At 36.2% G+C, this 24317-nt stretch overlaps 1 protein-coding gene across 1 annotated transcript; it reads right to left on the reverse strand.

Annotated features, from left to right (window-relative positions):
- Window positions 1-361: 361 nt before the first annotated feature.
- Window positions 362-23278, reverse strand: plppr4a (phospholipid phosphatase related 4a). Its single transcript, XM_088927288.1, has 7 exons — window positions 22856-23278; window positions 16469-16654; window positions 11621-11750; window positions 10856-11051; window positions 8196-8253; window positions 7031-7204; window positions 362-4372 (listed from the first exon to the last, which is right to left on the reverse strand). Exons 1-7 carry the CDS (start codon window positions 22931-22933, stop codon window positions 3026-3028), a joined length of 2169 nt encoding a protein of 722 aa, XP_088783414.1. The 5' UTR covers window positions 22934-23278; the 3' UTR covers window positions 362-3025.
- Between the last annotated feature and the right edge of the window lie 1039 nt (window positions 23279-24317).

Consider the following 24317-nt stretch of genomic DNA (forward strand, 5'->3'; position numbering starts at 1 on the left):
CATTATCACAGTTTGTTAATCTGTATTTTAAAGATACAGTGAAAAGTACCCGATACTGATACAGTAATAATGCATAATATTTATTGGTTCTGGTAATTTTAATGTAAATGTTTAAAACAAAGAACGGGAGGCACTTCTTTACTCACAGGGTTGTGGGAGTCTTTAACAAGCAACTCAGCCATGTTGGTGAAGCTGATGGTCTGGTATCTTTAAAAAAAATGAGGATTAATTAACTACTAACTACCAGATAGGCTACCGTATATGGGCTGAATGGCCTCCTGTTATTTTGAACCTTTCTTACCTGTTTACACAGATTAAAAATAATTCATGGTCATACTATAATGAAAAAGATGGAACACTCTTTGGTTTAGTAGCAAACATTTATTTCAATATTCAGACAATGCACAATTTTCTTTTATAAACCCAGTCAGGTCTTCAATTAAATATAAGCTGTGTTTTAAACTTTATACAGGGCTAGACGGCCTGTTCACAACCTGGAGAGTTTCACAAGATTGTGTTGTACACGCTACAGTGCTTACTTACAAAGGCATTGATTGATTCACATACCGACCAACAGAAGTTAACATTATACAGATGTTCACTGGCAAAACATTGCATAACATTGTCCTACACTATGTACAAATTTCCATGTATCTTCCAATTTAAATGCATACACCTCACCTAATGCATGTCCAAGGTTTCATTTTATGTCATCATTTTCTACATAATACTAAGATACATGTTTGTTTTTTTGGCAAGTAACAAATATTTATTTACAGTGGTACAAAGATGAAATATTTGAGCAATTAATTCAATAGTAAGTATAAATTAAGGTACAAGTCAATGCCAAATAATGGCATAATTTACAAAAAAGCCTTCTGTTAAATATCAAATGACCATGCTGATGTTACAACTGCTTAAATAAAAGAATATACCAGATTACAGGCATATTACAAAATAACAAAAGATATTGTTACCCTTTGGCACATATATAGTATATTAAAAATAATGATATAATAGTGATACTTGTCATATTTAATCACAAAAATACTATAGAGATTTCCCAACTGAATTTATAGATTTCTATAAGGTTATTTATTTGACGTTCAATAGTTTAACACAAATAAATTGAAATTAGCAGAATACATTCCTTGAGCCTTGATTATTTTTTTATTATTTTAAGGTGTCTAGATGACAGCAAAATATTATTAAAGCAAAAACACTAAGATGTCTGTGAAATTTTGGTGTAAACTCTAATACTGCTGATATTTAAATGTTGAAAAATACAGTATACTCCAGTTGGTAGAATTCATGCTTTTATTTTCTATTAATTTGTGAGAGAGAATAAGAATGAAACTTAGTCGTGGATTTTATACTAAAAAGAAAAAAATGTTGATACAGATAACTTCACTACCTGTATTTATATTTGTGATATCTGGTCTATAATTAACCGTTTTCTTAGAGCCTTCCATCCATTAGTCTATGCTGCTTGTAACTATATTTAAGAAAAAGATTCTCACACACATAATACAGAGTCACCTTATTATTTTAGCTGCTAACAAATCACCACTTTACTCTATAGTGCCTGCTGGACTTCTAAATGTTTATGAACAGCTCATCACTGTGCATGGTGTAAAAAGAAGCACAAAAATGCCAATAAGCAGTTTTATAATAACCAATCTTTTCTAAGAATTTTAATACTTTTATATGGTACTTATGTGACTGAATTTTATTCACTTCACAAATACTACTGATAAGAAATGAAGTATTAAGAGGGATAATATATTTTGCACAGAGTTTACATAGTTACACATTCTTTTCCACTAATAGTAATGCAGAATGACTAAACTCTGATGCAAAGTGATGATAATGATTTAGGAATTCAGCTAAAATAGAGAGAAAAAAGAGAAAGTGATTTTCCGGGGAACTATTTGAAGTGTTTGTTTTAAGAAAAATAATTTTACATTGTTTCTCCCTTAGAGGTGAAAAACAGAAAATCTGTGTGAATTCTATAAAAAATACAACTGACTTAGCTCAATCTAAAACGTGTTTATATTAAAAACAGTAGTTTTACCAGCTTCATAAGCAGACTTTAAGACAAAAGAGTCCATGATACTCATCCCTACTGTAAATTATGTTGCCAAAGAAGAGCACTTTGTTGTGTTTGTATAAGAATTTAATAATTAATCATGATGTGCACATATTGGTTTCAATGCTGCATTCCCAAGGCAGCAAATGTCTGTAATTGTGTATTCAAGGTCTGCACAAAGCCAAAATATGCATCACAAAATAAAAACCAATCTGAGACATCAGTTTCTTTCATTAATTACTGGCAAATGCAAACTTAAATAATCCCGTTATAGGTCTTTGACAATAAGTTTAAATAAATGTTTTTTTGTTTTCATTATATGAATTTCAGCTGTGACAGAATCTGAGTAAGATGGTGGTATAGCACCCATATTATAGCACAAATATGTACACTGGAAAAAATATAGAAATCTGTTTTAATATTTATGATAAGAAGATCTTTTAGAAGCACATCCTGCGGTGATTATTTTAAGTGCAATAAGCAATAACACTGTGGTGTTTAAGAAAGCGAATGGTGTGAAGTAAGAAATAACTGAATTCTATCTGAAAAAGATTTACATTTAAAAGATTTTCTGAATGTAAAAGTTCATCAGTGATTTATTTTAAAAAATTTGGAACATTTTAAATATAGCCAGAGATCAGAATGAGTGTCAGATTTGAAACTGTGAAGAATGAAGATTATTATGAAATATACATCAAATGTATTACCTATACATTGGGCTTTGTGCTTTCCTGTCTATACAAAACTGTAAATATCATGCACAATATAGCTTTTTATTTTTGGGAAAAAAGCAGTACGTTTCCAGTTAGGGCAACAAGCAATGGACTAGCCTATACAGAAAACGACTGAATGACAGCAAGAAACCCAAGTGCAAGCTTCATTCACATCTTTCAATGTAAATCCACTGAACAAGGCCACACATTAGAATACTGTACCTCACTCCTTGAAAGCCCGTGTTGGTGACGTCCCTTTGTAAAAGATGTTCCTGGTGTTTTCTGGGCTATTGCCTCTTTCAGGAATCAGGATGATGTTACCTTTCCTCCTGAGTGTAGAGTCACGACTTGAGGCTATAGACAAAGTCTCGGAGGCTGCTTCACTCCCGTCTACTGGTGTAACTCTTATGGTAGTTATCCCATGATGGTGGTGGTGGTGCTCACTGCTGCTGTCTGGGTTGCTTCTTTTTCTGTCAGCTGAACCGTAGCCATCTTTCAGGGACTCGCAGCTCTCTGAGTCCCTGTTCAGGTCGTTTAGCTCGTAAGACTGACGGATGCTGCTTTTTTCCTGTGATTTCCATTTCCACGAACCGGTTCCATCATTTGATGGAGGCTGAACGACTGGCCTGTTGTTTTCCGGGTGAGCCTCCACTCTGACTATATTACTAGGTTCCTGGTCTGTCAGCGTTTTGTACCTGATTGCTCCTGTGCAACTGACAGTACTGCCATCTGAGCTCTTAGGACTGCTCTGCAGCATTCCCTGTTGCTTTGACATAGCAATAACCTGCATTATCCTAGGCTGGTTGTTAGTTCTGCAAGCTCCACTCTTTTCTGCAACCTTCAGCCATTTTGACCTTGCTGAACTGGTTTTGGGAGATGTGCTGACATTCTCCTGTGTTTCCTCTGGAATATGAACCAGTTGTGAAGAACCAGGGCGTGACTGGATAGACACTCTAGCCCCGCCAGCAATGCCACTGCTGTTATTAGGCAAGGGGGTTGTGCCGGCTGCAAGTTTCAAGTACTGACCTGCTGGACCTTGGTGTTCTCCGTTGACACCTACTCTTGCGGGCTCTGAGCTTGACCTCATTTCTATGGACCTCTGAGGAGAATGCCCTGCTTCGGTTTCCATGACCTGCAAGGACAGTTTGCGGCTCTCGTTCTTATTTTTCCACTGGGAGAGCAGCTGCTTCGAACGTGCCGAATCCATGGACGCATGGATGGAGGCATTTCTTCTTGCAGCCTCCTCCAGAGCAGGTGTGTTCACCCTGGGGAGGGTGTTGCTGAAGGTCACCATATTCTCTTTGCCCATTGGGCTGCGGGGGGTTATGATCTCTACATCAGCGCTGGCTCTCTTGAGGTTGGTGAGGGAGCTGGACTCTCTGTGGTTGCGGTTCAGGATGCTCTCGGAATGGTGGGAGGAGATACCATCGCTGCTGCTCCCATTCTTGCCTTGTAGGTGTCTGCTTGTGTCCTGGCTGAGGTCTGTGAGAGACCTCAGAGGTTCTCTGTGATGTGCCTGTTGGCTTGTATTATCTTCACTAGACTGGAAGTTGCCTACAGCGTAGAGTCCCTGGAAACCAAAAATAAAAAAAACCCCATCACAGCTTCTTCAGAAGACCACACATGAGCAACATGCTTTTATACCTACGCTTTTGTCTTCTCCACAAAATCCTTCTTTTGCACTACAGTTGTGAATCTTTGTTTCATTAAAAAATGTAGATTAAATAACTAAGATCAACAAAACTCAGCAGAAGCAAACAAAGACAAAAACAGCTTGGATTTCTAGTACCAATCAGTCTAGTTGGGCGAATGGCCTTGTCACATTTGTAACTGTTCTTACTATAGAATAATTACACTTGAGTCTTCACCAAAAGTAGTACATTTTTTTTTGTGATTTTGTCCTTTATGTCACTAAACATAATGTGACTATGTCACTAGTGAATTAAATCTGAATCTTGCAGGGTCAGTGAAAACACAGTTGTCAGTCTTTATTACTGTCATGGCATTAATGAGTGATGAATACTGCCAAAGGCATTACAGAACAGAATTCTTGTGTGAATATGTATGTGTGTGGGTGTATAAATGAGTGTATTCCTTCAAGTTCCATTGTTTGTAAAGGTTAAAGATATTTGTTATAACAAACCTGGTCAAACATATATACTGTATATATAATTTTCAATGTAATTTTAATAGAAAACTACATTTTAATTACCCTGATATAGCAGTTCAGGTTTGTTTTAATCTAGCAAAATTAATTCAAGCTAATGATTTTAACTATATGTAAGCTGTGGCATATTTATTTTTTCAACTAGAAATAATTTGTATAATCAGTTATTAAAGTGTACATGTCCCTTCATTATAAAATATTGCATTTTGTTTTATATCTAATACCTTATTCAAAGCTCGTGGCTTCATTATAATGCCGGTGTTCTTCAAGGATGCATGCAACAATACAGCGGTTTCAGGAGATTTAAAAACGTATTCATTATCATTCAGTGGCACCCTGAAGGGTGCTTTGTACCCCTGGGTTGCAACTGACACCCTCTTTTCTTATGATGTGAGCATGTTAAGAATAATAAGGCTGAGTTCTGGGGGCAGGTTTGTTCAACGTGGCTGACTGTTCTCGGGAAACAATGCCTCTGGTTCTCTGTTGATCTCTTTGTTGAATGGTGAATCATCGCTTGATTTATCTGTACAGCAAGGGCAGATCTGGCTGATTGGCAGCACTGCTGCTAAAAAGATTGGCCACTCAGTGGTGGCAGCTACATTCCCTCCCCTGGTGCCAGTGGATCTTTTCTTCTCTTGATGTTGCTCATACGGAGTTTTGCATTGCATTGCTCCAACTGTAGAAATCGGACTTTGGCCTGTGGCAATTCCTCCTGACCTGGCTCGAGTGAATTTAAAACAGACACCTGCTATTGTACGTGATAGTTCAGGAATAGCAGAAAGGTGGGGTTAACTTCAGGAATAGCCACTGGGCCACAAGTAGAATGGCCACTCATAAACCTCCATTCATGGTAATAGGGTAACAACGGCTGGACTATAAATCCCTCTGTCATACAGTTGTAATTTGCGGTACTGTGGGAAATACACCTGGTGTGTGTCTTCTACCAGTGTTCTCTGGAAATGTCTGTTTTTGTCATAATTACTCATCTCAAACCTTCACTGAGCTGCACTTTGACTCCTTGCCTCCCTACATAGCTAAAGACAGGGGACTGACAAGCTGTGGGGTTCAGAGGTGGACACCACCAAAGTTCTGTTAAGCCCACCCCTACTGTATGTGCTGCCGTGGAAAATATTTGGGTTTCTCTATAGTTTTGGGATGGAGGTAGGTGGCCACATGGGCAGGAATGGTGGAAAAGTGGGAGGGGAGTGAGAGGTGGGGGGGTGTGTTGTGTTGTTTCTGTTTTTTATTTTCCTCTTGAATTAAAAAAAACAAACACTGATTTAAAAAAAATCTCACATTTAACTCAAGTAGATGTGGCTTGATAAAGCCCACGCAATTACTGGGCTTGGACCAACTAATCATTTTCCATTTAAAGTGAAACGAGCCTTATGGAAGAACGCTTGTGACTTCAGCTATTTTAAAAGGAATAAAATACCTACAGTATAGCCAGAAAGAATTCAGAGTTCAGAGATGTCCTGCTGTATTGCAGTGTTGACACCAAAAGTTGAGTTTAGATGATTTGATTGAGAATGAGAACGATCATTCCCTCCACGTACTCTTTTCCACTGTATTTCACTGAGACTGAATACCATCAAGAGTTATCTGACAAGAACTATTGAAATACTGCATGAAGTTAATTCAAACATAAGATGGAAGAAAGCAGTGTTTAGAGTTGTTCTGAGTCAGGCCCTTTGTGTGAAAGTGCTACTACTTGTAAAAAGAGGAAACACTGTGTTGTAATTTATCTTATTGAGACTTTCTTAACATCATAACTAAAGATGTGGATTATGGTACAATTAAGGCCCCATATCCAAAACACTTAGATACTTAAATCCCTAAAGGAAACTACGGAGATGTAACCTAATCTACAGTAAAAGTTTCGAGTATAGGACTCTCAGAGTTCAGAGTTATATTACAGTATATGAACAGGATTTACCAATAGTACATAATGAACACATTTAAGGTCTATTAAGTAGATTACCATAGGTAAATATTTGCAACCTTAGTACCAAGTACAGGTAAAAAGTAGTCTGCAAAAAAATCTTGATTTTGATTACTTACTAAATATACAGCTATACCTCCACCGATGAGGAAGCCACAGTAGACATCAATAGGGTGGTTCTTATACTGAATGATACGTGTCAACCCACAAATAATGGCACAAATGATGAAGGAGAAAACCAACAGCGGTTTCAGAAGTTTAGAAGAGTCTGTCAATGTGGCATTAAAATACATCTGAAAAACAACATTGAGAAATATAAAACGTATTGCGTTTTATCATTTTTACTGTGTCTGATTAGGTTGTTCCACAAAACCTTTTGACAGTGTATTTCATACTACTTTCCTACTTTTTCTTGACTTCCTTGTGAATTCTTTATAAACAGATGTCACTTTAGAATGTAACAACATCAAGTAATCCTCAAACATTTTTCCAATAATTGTCAAAGGAACAAGTGAATTTGGAGAAATATTTACTTAACTCATTGCATTTGTACATAGCAAGCAAAACAACTATCTACCAGCAACCTCACCACACCATACTACTGAAGATCACGTGGAGAAATTTCACAGATTGAATTAAGGAGCAACTTTAGGTAGGCGACACTGTTCAAATCCAAAGTTGAATCTGGGTGGGATGTTAACACTGCTGTTCAAATAGTCAGCCTCCTGGTTTAACATCTCATCTGAAAGAGGAAGGACTACATCACACTGATACTTGTTTCTATAATGTGGTTTTGGTTTTGGAAATTGTGGTCCAGAGGGAACCAGAGTACCCAGTACTGGTCCACCAACAACACTTATAGCAGCAACTTTGTTTCCTATCCCAGTACTGACCAGGCTGAGCCTCTACAGTATATTAAATACAATTCAATCTCACATATCTCTTAATTACAGGCTTATTTAAGGCATATGGAGATCTTTAACACATATAATTCTCTTCCTTTTTTACTCCTTTTTATTTTCTAGTATAAACATTTCAAATGCTGTAAAAAATGGAATTGCATTTTGCTACAATTTTAAGTATGCTGCTATCTATCTTTAAAAAATGCACTGTTGGCTATATGCATGTCACAGAGGAGAATGGCTGTCATTCATTTAAGAACAGGCTGTTGTTCTTAAGGCAGTAGACAAAATTATTTTTACATAATAGTTGCTTTTAGAAACCAGTCTTTTAGGTAGACACTCCTTGTGTTTCAAGGCAATTAACACGGCATCAATTACTCACAGAGACATACACAGCCGCGAAAGCTGCCAGTGTAGCATGTTGGGAAGGGAAGGATTTCCTAAAAAGGAAGAAAAACAGGATTACTCTTCTTCTGCTTTAAATGTTCCAGCTTCTGACTAGAGACCAACGGATTTGAATGATACTTCAAATGTGAAGATGAGCAGGAACTGTATACAGATTTACTGAGCCCATGAAAGTGCATTTACAGATGTGCAATGCATTACAGTAATTCTAAAAACGTCTATTTTGCTTGACACCGACATAAAGATGGGCTGCACTGATGATAAACTGTAGAATTTGTAAGTCATTTGTATAACAAGTGTCAGGATCATCAACCATCTCTCACACTGTGAGTCATACTGTAGGTTCTCCATTGTACCCACCCTGGTGGTACTGATTCCACCGATGGCATATTTTAGATTCAGCCTGCTTTGTCTGGACTACAGACATCTTTGTTTGCTGTATGTAAGCACCTTTGGTGGGAAAGCCACTAGGAATCTCAACAAAAAATATTTTACACACTGGTGTCTATTTATTGAAGTAATCAGCCGTTTAAGGCACCGATCTTTATTTTTTTAAAGCATATACACAACCGCAAATCTTGATTTCATAAAGTACAGCCCAAGATAGATTTAATTTTTGTTGCATACAGTGACAAAACCAGGAAACTTTTTCCCAATAAATCCAAATTTGCATTTTGTGCGTGGAAGCGTGTAGGTGTTAGCAATTTTTTTAGCTACACTGCTGCACGGCACGATGCTTCATACAGCAAGTGCACTAGAGCTCAAATTTGTGTGGGCTGAAAGGAATGACATTCACTGTTCTCTTCAATTCCTACAACAGGGATTTTTTCAGACTTCTGCATGAGAGTCTCTAGTGATTCTCAAGCCAAGATTATTCTTTTAAGTCGCTGTAAAAAGTAATTTAAGTATTCAATGGACAGATGGTTTCAATGGAAAGGTTGCAAGTGGTGGGCAGGTGTTTGCCTTACTGCATTGCACTTTTATTGAATATGTATAAAATATAAACTAGAATAACTCTTGAATTCTAAAGAATCTTAGAATCTAAATACATCTTCATTTATTTGATAACTACAATACGTAGCTGGAATAACTAATTAATGCATCTTGAAATACTGGGTTATTTTATATGCTATTACATTACAAATTTGGACATTTGTAAAGTCTGATGAAGTATTTACATGTATTCAATTGCACGCATACAATATGAGAGTTTGTTTTCTTTTATTAAAAGAACGAAAAAAGATTAATCATATATTCAAACAAGGATTGCCCGTAAACCATACATGATAGCAACAGTGCAGAGCTTTAAGGTTTAACTTATGCAATTTATAAATTATGCAATATTATATGTAAAACTATGATTTTTACAATTGACTGGATCAACACATTATTTACTCTAATGGGAAAAAAACTACATAATGTTTATACATTGAGCTACTGCCAATTGCATATTTTATAATTCTTAGGTTTGATATAATGGTCATTTGTATGTGCTCAGTCAGTGTGAAAAACCATTTCAATTAATTTATTACTCACTCAATAAGAGAATGAAAAATGAAAAATAAATAAGATGATCAACTCTATGAATTTGCCATCTGTCCCTTTTCTAGTCCCACTGATACTGTAGGTTAATTTTAGAATCAATGAGCTCGTTTTCAAAAGCCTTGAATCTGATCTACCTGGAATAGCCACAAATCCCACCTCATTCAAAGAGTAACATTATCAACCAAAATAAATGAAAATTGAAACCACAATAAACTGTAAATTAGTCAGGTATAAGAAAAAGAGATTCTATATCTAGGAGATATTTTTCAGTTTGTTTTAATTGCTTATCTCTCAATTGGCACTTAAATTTTCCATGTCAATATAAAGGAACCCAAAGCCACAGTAAAATCCTATTAAAATGAAGTAAAGAACTTTTAATAATGAATACAATTTTACTTTAATTTATTAAAATTAGGAACATATTTTCAGGTTTCCATTAAGTTTCTATCTTTGGGTTTTATATTTAAGATAAAATATGAGCAAAATGTGAGAGGAAACTGTTAATAGCCAACTCTTGAAGTGTATCAAACAACCACATACAGTAACACATTATCAAAGTTACAGTTAATGGGTTTTGTGATAATCTGTTAAATCATTCCTCAATAAACATTAAAAACAGAATGAAAAAAGTGTACTTAGCATGAAAACCCACATTCAATATTGTGTTTCATAGGTGTAAATAATACAATCGCTCTAACATTACCGAGTTTTACATTACTCTTTCGCACTCATTTCAACATAATATTTGAAAAAATCATGAATTTGAAGGTATGGTGTTGTATTAAAATTTTCAAGATTCAGACTAGCTTGACTGCACTGCTGTTTTAACAAATACGTAAAAAGGAAACTAGTGATGACATTTTCTTATTGAAATTGGAGTATCTTAGAATGAAAAAGGTGTTTATGATTATAAATGGAGTACTTTTTTTAAATCTCCCTCTTTGAAACTCTTAGACACACACCCCTTTCAAATTTCAACATATTTTTCTTAGAAAAAAGACATTCAGTTCGTTACTTAAAATTGAACTTGATAACTAAAGAAGACAAAAGATTAAAGTGTTATACAGTATAAAGCAGACGGAATTAATTTACCTGCCAGCAGTGATAACAGCAGAGTCTACACCTGAGCAAATGTCCTCTACGATAAATGAACTCTCATCACAGGATGTATTCAGTGTGGTGTAGTTGGGTTTGCATACAGTTAGAAAATAAGGAGCATGATATCCAGTTGACAACTGGATAATATCGGTGATGAGAGCAGTGGCACAGAGTCCAAACACATGAACCCCTAACAGGAAACACAGAGAAGGAAATAAGAAAAGTGTGTTATAAAATACGTTTTAACAGATTAATTATTATTTTACCAATAGTTATTTAGGAATTCTAAAATTCTAATATTTTAAAGATTAGTATAGAATACTTGATGTTGAAGTTTGAAACTGGAAAGAAGGCCAAGCTTATGAAATTAAGTCATGGAACTTAAATGTCACACACATACACTTTTTTCTCCTACCCCTATTGTAAATGAAAAGCAAAACACTTTCTAGGGCAGTACTCCAAAGCCTGCCTGAGGAAAGAAGGTTACTGTACAGTATATACCACAAACTCATATGAAAAATGAAGGATAAAGAAAGGGATTTATACTTAAGCCATGCCTGTATATTCAAGTTAAGAATTGATGTACTGTATGTTATATACCTGACCATTTCAGAAAGGTGTTTCCTCGAAGTACATTCAGAACTAAAAAAAAGTGTTTCAGGGAATACAGAACTAATGAAGCAGAATTTACAACCCTCATACTGAAGTTGAAACTGTAGACCAAAAATGCTTTCATGACATATGAAAATTAAGACCTACCAACAAACCTGACAGCTCGCCGAATGTAAGAGTTGAAGTTGCATCCTGCTGCGTTAATATTTGCTTCTGTTCCAACCCCATTTCTTCTCCTTGACAGGCAGCAATAAAGAATACCTTCTCCAATCATAATCTGAGGATAGATGATTGATTGTTTTCAATGTACAGGTCATAAAATTTCAAGACAGCGAACATTTACTATAAACAAAGAAAATAAAAAAAGAAGAGGAATCCTAGAGCTCCAGTATGTCTTTTCTTAAAATTATATTCCAGAACTCCCTCTAAACATTCCCCACAAACACATTTACTGGTTCCTCACAAACCTTTTCTCATTAGTCTTCCATACATTTTAGGATGATGATTTCTGAGTTTTTTACTTTTCCTCAGCAATCTCACTACCTGCCAGGAGAATCTAAAAAGATCACCTGCACACAAAATGAGGCACACTGCTTTCTTCAGGCTTCTCAGGCACTTAATTAGTGAGAAATGAGGTGTAACTAGTTCTGATGTCCAAAAATGACTCTTTACACCAAAAATGTGACTCACATTTCACGTATAAGAAAAATAACCCATTACCCACATTTTTATTTTTCTATTTAGAAATATTAATTTATAAACCTAGACATGGTTTTGGGACACCATGGAGGGACAAGCTGCTGTTTGTTACACTGCTGTTTGTTTCAATGTAAAGAAGCAACTTCTTAAGTTTCTTTATATTCTTTGCATGCCTTGCAACTTAGATTGCACTAGAGGACTCCTAGTGTTCCGTTTTGTGTGACAAGTGTAAACTACTAATTCTTCTCCTGTTCAATTTATCCAAGCTTGTCACAATAGAACAATGGCTGTCTAGCCACATTCCAAAAAGATTATTGGGCCTTCCTCTCCTTCTGTAATTCTTTTCAGAAAATTAATTTAAAAATTAAAATTCATATGTTATGTGCTGTAGACATACAAAGAGCTACTACCAGTTTCAAACAGCTTTAAGCACATAAGAAATCTTGATCAAAATCATCATTATTATTGAAGTGCCATAGCATACTTTACACGGACAATGCAGTACAGTGTCTTACAAAGGAGTTCACCTCCTTCCAGTGATGTCCCATTTTGCTGACTTATAAATGATGTATACACGTTTTTTAAAGTGTATACTTTCCATTAAAACCTGAATGTTCAAACACCTCATGGAGGAAGTTATCTGTCAGCAAAAACTGCAAAGTAAAATAAAAAAAACTAAAATATGGAAGTGAATGTATTTGCAAGGCACTCAGTGCATACACTGAAAGTAATATATCATAAGTTTATAACAGTGGTGCCAGTTTTATTATCACACTAGGGAGAAAAAGTGAGCAATATATTTGGTCTTGTCCTGCTGTGATCCTGGTATAATGGAAATCACCTGAGACTGGCTCACTCTACAGCACTGTAACAACCTGAACCTGAGCCCAGTTTGATCTTGTAGTGACTGCTCGAGCATGACCCTCCTCTCTAGAGCTCAGTGTCTACCAGTGGTGGTAAGATTCATGCTACTGAAAATGACAACTGGCAACAAAGTGGGACTGAAAGACACTTAGTAATTTTTATTTCGCCTCTCTCGGATTTACCTCCAAGGTTAAAAGATTCATACTTTTTGTGTGGGGGTTAAAAAGGCAACTTAGAAACATAAAGGAAAAAAAACTGTAATTTGATTGGCATTAATTGATTTTTTCCAAATTGAAAGAACTCATCCCAATCAACATGGGACACTGAATTACATGGAGATAGATTAATTTTATTGACAAATTAGAAATTCTAATAAAAAGAAAAAAGTATTACGCCTCTCTGATATAAAATATTGCATTATGATCTGGAAAAAATAAAAATCACCTACAGTAATTCATTCAAATACTCAGTCAAAATGATTCCAGGTTGTACACCTGGAAATGTATAAAGATATACATGATACCCATTATAGGCAGAAAATGGAACCATGGGACTCATAATGAGTTAGACTGGCAAGGTAAATTAAATTCAAAGCAATCAAACTTAATTGAAACAAATGAAAAAAAAAAACAACTAATGAGGTGTCTAACAGGAATGAATAAAAAAATCACCCAAAAAACTAATCAAATTAACATATAGGGGAGGTAAGAAGGAAGGTTTTCTGATTAACGAACTAGAAAACAGTTGTAATTACCAATTAAAAAGGAGATTGAAAACTTTCTCAAATGGAATTTGACAGATATTGAGATGCAATGACCGCTTTTATGTCAAACATTTAAAAAAGAAGATAGACTTCCCAAAGTAATTGTTTTAAAGGCCCTTAAGTGGTTCTTGCAAGGAGGTAAAGATAATGACTGATAACTCCATAGTTACTACCACTTCATCCATGAGGTTCCCATTAAGTGGACTAATACTGTATGTTCTCAGAACCCATTTTTAAAAATAATTAAAGTAATCACAGGGCAAACATTTTGAAAAATAATTCAAATTATCCATCCATTATTAGAAAGCTGCTTATTCCTGATAAGTGTTGTGACAATCTGGAGCCTTTCCTATGACAATCAGGAAGCAAGGCTTGACTTCACTGCAGATAGAATGCCAGTTTGTTGCAAAGCACACACAGGCACACACATGCAGTTTAGAGACACTGATTAAGGTCTTTGGAAGGTTGGAAGAAACCAGGGCTCCGGAACAAAACACAGGAGGGAACATTTGAAATCCACACAAAATGCACCACAATCCAAAACTGAGTTTTGAGGCAGCAGCCCTGACCTCCAAACTGCCATGCTTCCCCCATTAAATTTATGTATGAGCAGATTATAAGAACGCTCATGCAGATTTGCTGTGATTAAACAATCCTATCTGGATCAAAGCCATTGGACAGGGAAACTGACTGGGAAGAACTCATCTGTCAGCTAATCTGACTGTGTTGCTCTACTGTATATAGATAAAAGCATTCCTCTACTTAATAGCCATTTTGGGTGGCTATACAATAACCAATACATTTAGCATAACAAATAGTACCGTGTAAATTACCTAAACAAATCCTAATTCACGTAACTTTATCAAGAATTATGATTTAAACAACAGAACTAAAGCAATACTGAACTGCAATACGACATATCACATAACTTCCTAGCCATACAATTGCAAAAAACCCAAGCAGAATTTCAGAAAAAAATCCATTATTTTCAAATGGCCACCAATCTCACTGTTACATTGAAAGTTTAAAGAAAGGCCCGGACATCAATAATGCAACAATCACCCTCCAGAGCAGAGAGAACACACTCCCCAAGTGATGGTAAGATTTTGCCCTGGGAAGGCTGAAGTAAAATTAAAGCTGACAGTAACAAAAAACAGTATATGCACCAGAGACTGAACATGATAGAATATGGAGGGAGGGAAAAGGATAGTCCTGTGAAATGACAGTCGTGTTCACAAAATATGTCATTACAAAGATATGACTTTAATTATAAAGGCTTAAGGGAGTCCTCTTGAAACACAGTGTTAGTATAGCAACATTCACAAAACTAAACAGTGTACAGTATTACAAATATATATAGGCTGTGTGTGCTCCTTTTATAATTTGCTGGTAGTTGATATTGACACACAAACCTACCAATCTCATCCCACAGGTACTCAAATGCATTGAACAGCTGGATCATAATCTTAATGGTCCAAGATTTATGCTGAACATCTTTAGTGGTTTCTTTAGTGACCCTTGACATATGGGGAAGACCATTCTTGAGCTTATTGATTAAGTGGTTGCACTGATGTTAATGTTGCTCCATCAGAAGTCTCAAAATGTGATCAGTAAAGTAGACATGTTACACTCCTGACACCAGGAGATCTCAGCAAGTCTTTTGTAGTTTATTTTTTCTTTTGTCAGTGTATGCTGTGTCTTTACTAAGTGACACCTGAATTTATCTGACAACACTATCATTTTACAATATCTATGGGAGAAAACACATCTACGTTGTATTCTGCAGGCAAGAAGTCTGGTGAGATTGAGTCATAACATTACAACTGTATGAGTTCTGGATATATAAAATGGGACTTATGGGTGCTCTGCATCACTGAGTGGTGTTAGTGTCATAGGTATTGGAGTGTGAAAATAATTAGGTGGTCCATCAAAACCCATCAGTCTTCTTGTTGGCCCATTTCATGACCAAGATAGATCTTTATTTGATAAGGTACTGTATACTGTGCATTATGTTACAAAAAGTTTCCTTTAGCTTAGATCAGAAGAAAAATGCTGGAAACATACAAATGGCACTAGAAAAACTACAGAAGGGTGTTAATGCTTCTATAATAGGATAATAATTAATGCAACAGTTTTACGGATTAAGAAATTGAACAGAATGGGTTACCAAATTGTTGCCATGGAAGCAACTGAGGATGGATGACTGGTTTCTAAACACTGGCCCCCAGCCTTTAAACTTACTTTTTTAAAAATGTATGCTTTTGTAACAAGGCTCATTGTATTACAAGTGTTGTGGTGACATAACCATCTAGGACTCTCAGCAGCATTTAATACTCCTGTGAAGAGAGACTCGCTTTTTGGCATATCAGAATTCACTACTGTTAAAGGAGGGTGTGTGCCCTATAGCTGACATTATGCCTGAGAGAAAGGAACCAAATCTGGGATGGGGATGTGTTGTACACTTCATTAAATTTAATTCCACTAAAAGCTTAAATATTTTGAACAGTTAGAACAGATTCACCTTTGAAACCTCCTTGACAATAACAATTTGTACACTCAGTCACCTCAGCAAATATTCCTAGGATTGAAGCAAAACAGATCACAACAAATATACAAGCGAAGTCTTCATGTCGCATTCTTATTTCTAATCGTTGTGGAGTACCACTGACCGTAGCCGCAGGTCCAGCAAATACCAGGCTGAGCAGCATGAGGAATGGAATGACTTCATGACTGGGTTCAATGTAGGGCATACTCAGACTGCGGTCATTGCAGTTGTACCCAGAGCGCACTGGTTTAAACACATCCGTCAACTCCAGGAAATACAGGCTGACAACTGAGGAGGCCAGAATTGGCAGCTGTAAATTAGTAACACAAAACAATTAAGAAGGATTAGGTTTCCTTTTAAGTAGCAAAAGCATGAAAACAAACTATTTCTTCCTCTTCAGGTTGGTAAGTTGTATTAGTCCAAGGGATCACTTAGTTGTACCTAAATGAGATTAGAAATTCAAAACTATTATTAATATATACAATAGACATAAAAACTAATTACTTATTCAGAGTATTTTGTGGATTCTGTTATGTACTGTACTGATTTTCTGCTTTTGTGTTAACAGTTCCCTGTGCACATCTAGGCAATTATCTTAAAGTGGTTGAAGTACCTTGTTTCCCGAGAGACAATATAGCTGATGCTAGATATTACATTTTTTCTTTCTTAGTAGCAGCAGAATTTATTCTTATATTCTGGAGAGGGCTGGGAGGCTTAGGAGAGAAGACCAAAATATAACCCTAGGTATCTGGTCCTTCTTAAATGCTCTTTACTTTGTTTTCTGCAAAAGAAAAATAATTCAAGGCCGGGAGATCATCAAGATTTTAAAATCGATGATCATTGTCAGATTCTCAGTAAACCGAGTACTGCTAATCTCACTGTTCACTACTTTCATTGGGCACAAGAACTTCTACAGTATATGGAATGATTCTAAATTTATTTTAGAATGTCTGATTAGAAGGACACAATCGATCAGCACTGTGTGTTTGCCTTTCTGGAACAGAGAGAGGTCTCTTGAAGTAAAAATTCTAATTGACTCATGCTGAGCTAGCCAAGTTTTATAGGACCGTATGAGTAGTAATTAAACTTCCCATCCTAAAAGGATATTCTGCCCAGAACAGATCATTGGGCAGTTGTATCTGAGTTCATGAGACATGGTCAAGTTTCACCACCTCCATGTAAAAAATCTAGCAATAAGAAACATTCTTAAGGAAACCCAATACGAATATATAATATTTTGTGCTAAATGTGCTGTTTTCCCACCTACTAACCTATAGGACCAAATCTGTTCTAATAAGTAAAAGACAATTTGCTATGCTTTTGAAATAAACAGAATTTACTCTGTGCAGTACATCTTATATGACAGATAAAACAGAATGCCGCAGTGTACCTTTTAGCACTGTTAAATACACTTGTCAATTGTAATATTATTTTGCCACTGTGACACTGTAAAGGTTTAGAATGGTGACTTTTTTCAGATTCAGTATATTCCCAGTATTTCATTAATGAGTTTTCAAAATGGAAATGAGTAGTCACAAATAGTAAACATCATGGCATTTTCCAAAATTCAGGAGAAACATTTCACTTTTACCCAATTATTGCTAACTGAGCCCTGTCACTCACTCATAGTGAGAAGCAAAGAATTTTAAGCATGTCTTTGAATAACAATTGCTAAGCATTCTTTATCAAATGGACAGGTGTCATTAAAATACTCTGCAATTGCTATTAGTGACAAAGTGTAACACTGAACATGACTGTTTCATATTTTATTCACACACGATTGTCAGGTTAGCATTAAGCGACAGATAAAAATGCATACACTGTAACTTTATATAACATTACATCATATTTCTTGCATTGATGCAGAGGCATCTAACTCAAATGTCAATTGATTGTATCTAATTGGGGAGTACAGGATGTAGCACATCTTAAAGGCACTTTTCTGTTTTTAATCACACATATTTTTACAGAATAATGTGTCACTTTTAGTAATGTGTCCATCCATATTATGCATGAAGGGGCAAAAGCAGCATTTTAAAGCTACAAATAACTTTAAAAAGCACACAACACAGTTGTTTTGATTTTCATTCCTCTCTGTTTCTTTAAATTTTGCTTCAGATCACTCCACAAAAGATTATTCTTACATTTCCCAAGTGTTGGTATTTGGACGGAAATATAGGTCAGCTGTGCCACCTCAATAATAGAACAACCCAGCAGACTTTACATAAAAAGCTTCTGTGCATTATCTTCATTCTTCACATGGATCTACTATACATCATTGTACTTATCACGAATGGTTATGTAAAATTTAACAGAAACCCCCTTATGTAGTGCTTTGTATAAACATAGGGAAGAATTAGTTTTTTCAAGAATATGGTGCCAAGATGGGTTAGTGTGTTAAACATCACTAGAATAAAAAAAAACTTAACACTCCAATTGTTCTTGTATACCTACTTTATGTACAGTTTACCTAACTGTTCATACATTATTCCATAACTCAAGATTTAAAATCATTCTACTCTTATATTCAAATAATCCTTTTTCCCCCAGATATCACAATACCATGATTACAAACATAGAAAGCCACTTTGCTTACAATAGAGTTTCAATAATTCATTTGTAAAAATGCAAGACTGCTTGCTTTGTCTGGCACATTTGATAAAAACAGGAGATGGTGGGCCTAAGCCTTCATAAAATGGAAATGGTACTTATCTGGGAATGAGATTCCTTGCCTCTCATCTTATCCATCCATTTTCTAACTGCTTCATCCAATTCAGGGTGGTGGGGAGGCAGTGGCTATCCCCACAAGCAATGGGTGCAGGGCAGGATACACTCTGGGCAGGACGCCAGTCTATTGCAGGCCAGACGCAAAGACATTGACACAAACATACACAACACTCACACCAGGGCCAATTTTGCTAGAAGCCAATTAAGCTACCAGTAATGTTTGGGACTGTGAGAGGAAACCGGAGCACCTGGAAGGTAATACAGGCAAACACAGGGAAAGCATGCAAACTCCACACAGATAGCACTCCTGGTCCGGAATTGAACCCAGGGTCCCAGTAAGGCAGCAATGCTAATATCTGTGCCACTGTGCCATCACCTCCGTACATTTAAATAGTAGTTGAATGAACAGTAATTGAACATAAAAAGGAAACTGATAAAACTCATTAGGGAAGTAAGTGTACCAATGAAATACAAAATGTCATTGCATGGTCTTGTTGTTGACTGAAAGACTAATAAATATCTGCCATGTTATATCCCTTACTTGTAACTTCATGCAGCTTGTGCAACTGTCATTCGCGCAATTCTGATTCTGTCCTTTGCTTCTCTCTATGAAGATGAGACATACATTGCTAATGTTGAGGTGGAGCCACCAAGGAGGAATTTCAGTGTAAGACAAAGTGAAATGATAATGTCTGCTGCTTCTCTTGCCCTTTTCCAGCCATTCTGATAGTATCTCCCATTACATACCCAATTCTAACTGCTTTGTCCATTTCAGGGTCACAGGGGAGCTGGAGCCTATCCCAGCAAAGAATGGACGCAAGGTGGGATACACCCTGGATGGGACGCCAGTCCATCACAGGAGCAGACACACAGGGACAGACACATACTGTACACACACTCTCACACCAGGGCCAATTTTCCCAGAACCCAATTAACCTACCAGTATGTCTTTGGACTGTGGCAGGAAACCGGAGCATCATTTAATGTAATGCATATAGAATTCACCCACCAACATTTTGTAGTAAGGTTTATTAAATCTAATGTTATGCTGGTTGTTAAGGATTTTTACAATTCCTTATTAAGAATCTGGTATTTGATGCAGACGTCATGTTGATGGGAGATTTGGATTCTTTTCTCCATTCTTATGCTTTTCCCTGTAGATGAGATTGAAAGTGATGGAATTCCCGATTTGCAGCCATGGAAGGAACCAATCCTGTGTTTCAAGAAATGTGTTAATCACTTTTGTCTTGATGGCATGTATTGTGCTTTAATTAGCCCACACCCAGAGGGGAGGATAGAGTTCTGCTTGAATAATGATGTAACCTGAACTGCAATCTTATAGTGAACCAGTGGCACATGTACAGTACAATGCCCACTGAGGGAATCCCACAACTTTGTCTTTATACAGTTGAAATGTCCCAAAACTAGAAAAGTTCCCCTTGTTCGGAATAATGGAATAGGTCCAAAATGTAAGATATGATAAGACAAGATCACTTTATTGGCCATATACAATTCCTTGCATTAGGAATTGGTCTTTTCGCATACCCCAGCTTGCTCTCCATGAGACACATAGACAGGGAGAGAAGCTTGGGGTCAGAGCGCAGGGTCAGCCATTTATATGGCATTTATATGTGATTCTACAATAGCGAACCATTTTAGAAGCATTGGGATCTTACTGTAAGTAGCCACATACTGTATATTGTATTTAAGAGTGATTGTTGAACCCTATATCTTATGTTCTCTTTTTTGCCTGGATATAATAAATGCTAATGGAACAGGTACTTTCTTCAATACAGTATCATACCACAAAATAGTTTAAATGGGTCAATGATTCTTTATTTGGCAATTTGGGGTTTCTGCCTGTATTTCTCTCCCTTTTTGTCTCTGTTCTCTAGGCCTATAAAGTGGACCACAAAAGCCATAGAATCCCCTACTGTATATCATTCTAGCTATAATTTTCCATTTTCATGTGTAAAAGGGGAACAGCTACAATAAAGTAGTTTTTTTCAAAAGCTCATTTAAATAAAAATCTTACAAGTTATAACAATCTTTGATCAATATAAGATAAAATATGCACTGATAGATGTGAACAATTATTTCATTGTCAGCTGTAAGCTAACACATCTGTTCATATTGCACTTTGTGTGTTACTGTACATCAGCCTTCTTTTACCTGTTGAAAATATATTTTGCTTTAATGCGAGCCTGATACACATGCTGCAGTCATTGTTTTCAGGCCATGCATTGGAACAGTTTTTTCTTTCCTTTCTTAAGTTTACATATTATCCTAAAAAGGAAAATGTTACCTTATTTGTTTTTTAAAGTGTCTTCAAATTCAACCTGAAAGCAAAAACTAAAAACAAGGTTTTTTACTGAGGTGCTCTAAACCTATAACCATGCAGAAATGTCAGTGTTAGTGTGCAGTCAAGACATTTTTACCTTTCTTGCTGTGAGTTTGCATTGAAGACATTACAGATGTGATTTTCTGTATGGGTGAACTATACTTTAAAACTAGTAACTAAAATTACTTTGATTGCAGTATGACAGTAATGATTAATTTGCACTTGAAATGATTAGTAGAATAAAACAATGAACTTCAACAGCACAGAATTTCTCTAAAAAACAGGTACTGTAACTTTAGAAAACAGTACATGTTAGGCCTTAACATGAACTTGCAGTAATGGAGCTGTAAGTAATCAACATTATACACTTACTCTTGAGCAATAATAACTTCCAACAAAATTACAATTTGAAAAAAAAACGTTTGTATTAAAATATACTAAAGCAACACTTTTCTATTAGTTTCTTTGCACAGAAAGTACAACCGTTCTACATCAAATCTAGAATGGAAGCTAATTATGGACAAACATCTGTGCACAATCAATAATGATGGGATTATGTTATATAAATCATATCAAATACTAAATATTGCATGTCCTTATTATAAATACTCCCTTGGCAACCTAGAGTAATAAGTTATATGTAATGCTATAATTAGCCTATTAAAAGTGGTTAATTTGCATTTTAGAGCTTACATAGCACATGTATATATTTGTCACTCACATACAGTACAGTACATAGCCTACTGTTTGAATGACCATAGCGTTTATTCTCAATTTAGTTTAAGATGCTCCTGAAATTAACATTAAAAAAAACAGATCAACGCTTTGCCGACACAAACACAAACACATTAACAAAGCAAATGTCTTTATAATGACACATTTCCATTGAAAAACTAGCAGGAGAAACTGTTTTAGGCTAGGGACTAATATCTAATTATGCATGCAGATTCTGCCTGTACCCTTTAAAGGATTTGAAGAATTAATGATACGAGATACTGAACAATAACATTGCTCTTGTTAAGTACTGCGAACTCAATAAAAAAATGTTAAGTTTTTCCAATTGCTAACGCAAACCAGACAGGACTGGGAGGTATTAACGTTTCATTTAATTATTTATTCAATTAATATATTAATTTAATGGTGGCAGGAAAAATGTAGCTTCAAGGTACTGAAAGCCACAGTACGTAATACCAGTGGTCATGGAGACATTTTATTAAACGTGATTCTCATGCAAATATACTCTAGTTAGTGCATAGCGGTTAATCCCTTAAATCCACAAAAACCTCACTTGATTTGAGAGAGCTGCAGACCTAAGGTATAATGCATCACACTGCATAAAAGACTGATTCCATACTGCTATCATTGCTATTCCGTAGGCAACAACCTTGTTGGAGACGCATTGTGTTGTACTCTCCAAAGATGCTTAAATGCAAGAACACCTACCTCAACAAAATAGAAACAAGGCAGCAAGGTAACGCTGTCTTTGGTCACCTTTCCTTTCTGCCTTTCCTTCGCAGACATGTTGGATCTTTTGCCTCTGTCTTATTACGGGCGAAATAAGCGGTTTCTGTAGTTAAGAAAATCCAAGACGATCTTGCCTTTAAAAATCAAGCGGCTACGGCTGGAGCTACATTCCCAACTGTCGCTACGGATGGAGAGTGCGATTTCTCTACGGCTCACCAGCCTGTAACAAAATGCTGCCTACTCTGAACAATACCAAATCTAATACAATTAAGGTTAGCTAACGCTAATGTGACACGAATAGCACACCTGCAGTAGTACGCTTATTTGTTTTTGTTTTTAATGTTTTGCTGGGTTGCCTCTCCCTTTCTCTGTACGTTAACAGATATCTACTTACTGAACTGTGTTGCAGGATAACGCTAAGGTAAAATACCAAGCGACCTGACGTCAGAACTGGGTTAAAGCTTTTTCACACATACGCGCGCGCACAGCAAGCGAGACGCGCACACACAAACACATGCACAAAAACTATCAAGACTTAATTATGAAGCCCATGGTCCACCAAAAACAACAACGCTGTGGAAAATCCTCAGATATTTAATTTTTAGATCATAAAACACTATTCTTAAATCAGTCTTGGGGAATTATCGCATGTAGAAAAAATCATTAACATCCCTTGCGTTTCTTGTTGCCTGTTTATTTGCAATGCCGAAAAGGACATTTTGATTTAGTTACTGAGTTTGAAAATAAACAGATTTCATCACAATATGAAAGAGTACCAGTTTCATAATTACATCCTTCTATGACTATGGTGTTGCTTATCTTAAAATGTTTTGCACTCTAAGAGTTTGGATAGAAAAACTTAAACACATCCTGTAGCTGAACTTAAAGCAAAACTCAATCCTTGTTCTCATGTGTAGAGAATTTTAAAGAACTTTATGTCTTTGCCATCACTTAATACTGCAAGTTAAGAAGCACTACAGTGCAACCATCCACTTAGTACGATGATCATTTATTCAACTGAGTGATCAAAGCCTCAGGGAGAGTGAAAATCATGCCTTACCACAACCAGAAGTCAGCACCTCATAGTAAGTATATTATCCACCAGTTATGTGGTGTCACTGTCGTGAGAAACACAGAACAACCCCAAAGTGGGTTCTTTAATTTCGAATGTCGATGAATCACTTCTATTTTCTTATTTTTTAACAGCATGAAAGTATTCAGAGTGATGTTTCCATCCACCCATTTTCTAACTGCTTCATCCAATTCAGGGTCGTGGGGCAGTCAGAGCTTATCCCAGCAAGGCTTGGGCACAAGGCAGTGTACATCCTGGATGGGATACTAGTCCATTGTAGGGCAGACAGACACGCACACACTCACACCTTGGGCGAGTTTTCCCAGAAGCCCCGGCATGATGTACAGTATATCATCATTTATTCTAGAT

The sequence above is a fragment of the Atractosteus spatula genome, chromosome 11 (genome assembly GCF_055471065.1).
Source record: "Atractosteus spatula isolate fAtrSpa1 chromosome 11, fAtrSpa1.hap1, whole genome shotgun sequence".
NCBI lineage: Eukaryota > Metazoa > Chordata > Actinopteri > Semionotiformes > Lepisosteidae > Atractosteus > Atractosteus spatula.

What these genes read in the sequence shown, in the direction of transcription:
- plppr4a (XM_088927288.1), bottom strand. Translation starts at nt 22,933, where the DNA reads ATGTCTGCGAAGGAAAGGCAGAAAGGAAAGGTGACCAAAGACAGCGTT. An exon ending in CTTGTTTCTATTTTGTTGAG is followed by an intron (nt 16,655 to 22,855) that starts GTAGGTGTTCTT and finishes ACTAATTTACAG; the next exon opens with CTGCCAATTCTGGCCTCCTC. An exon ending in TCGCGGCTGTGTATGTCTCT is followed by an intron (nt 7,205 to 8,195) that starts GTGAGTAATTGA and finishes GTTGTTTTTCAG; the next exon opens with ATGTATTTTAATGCCACATT.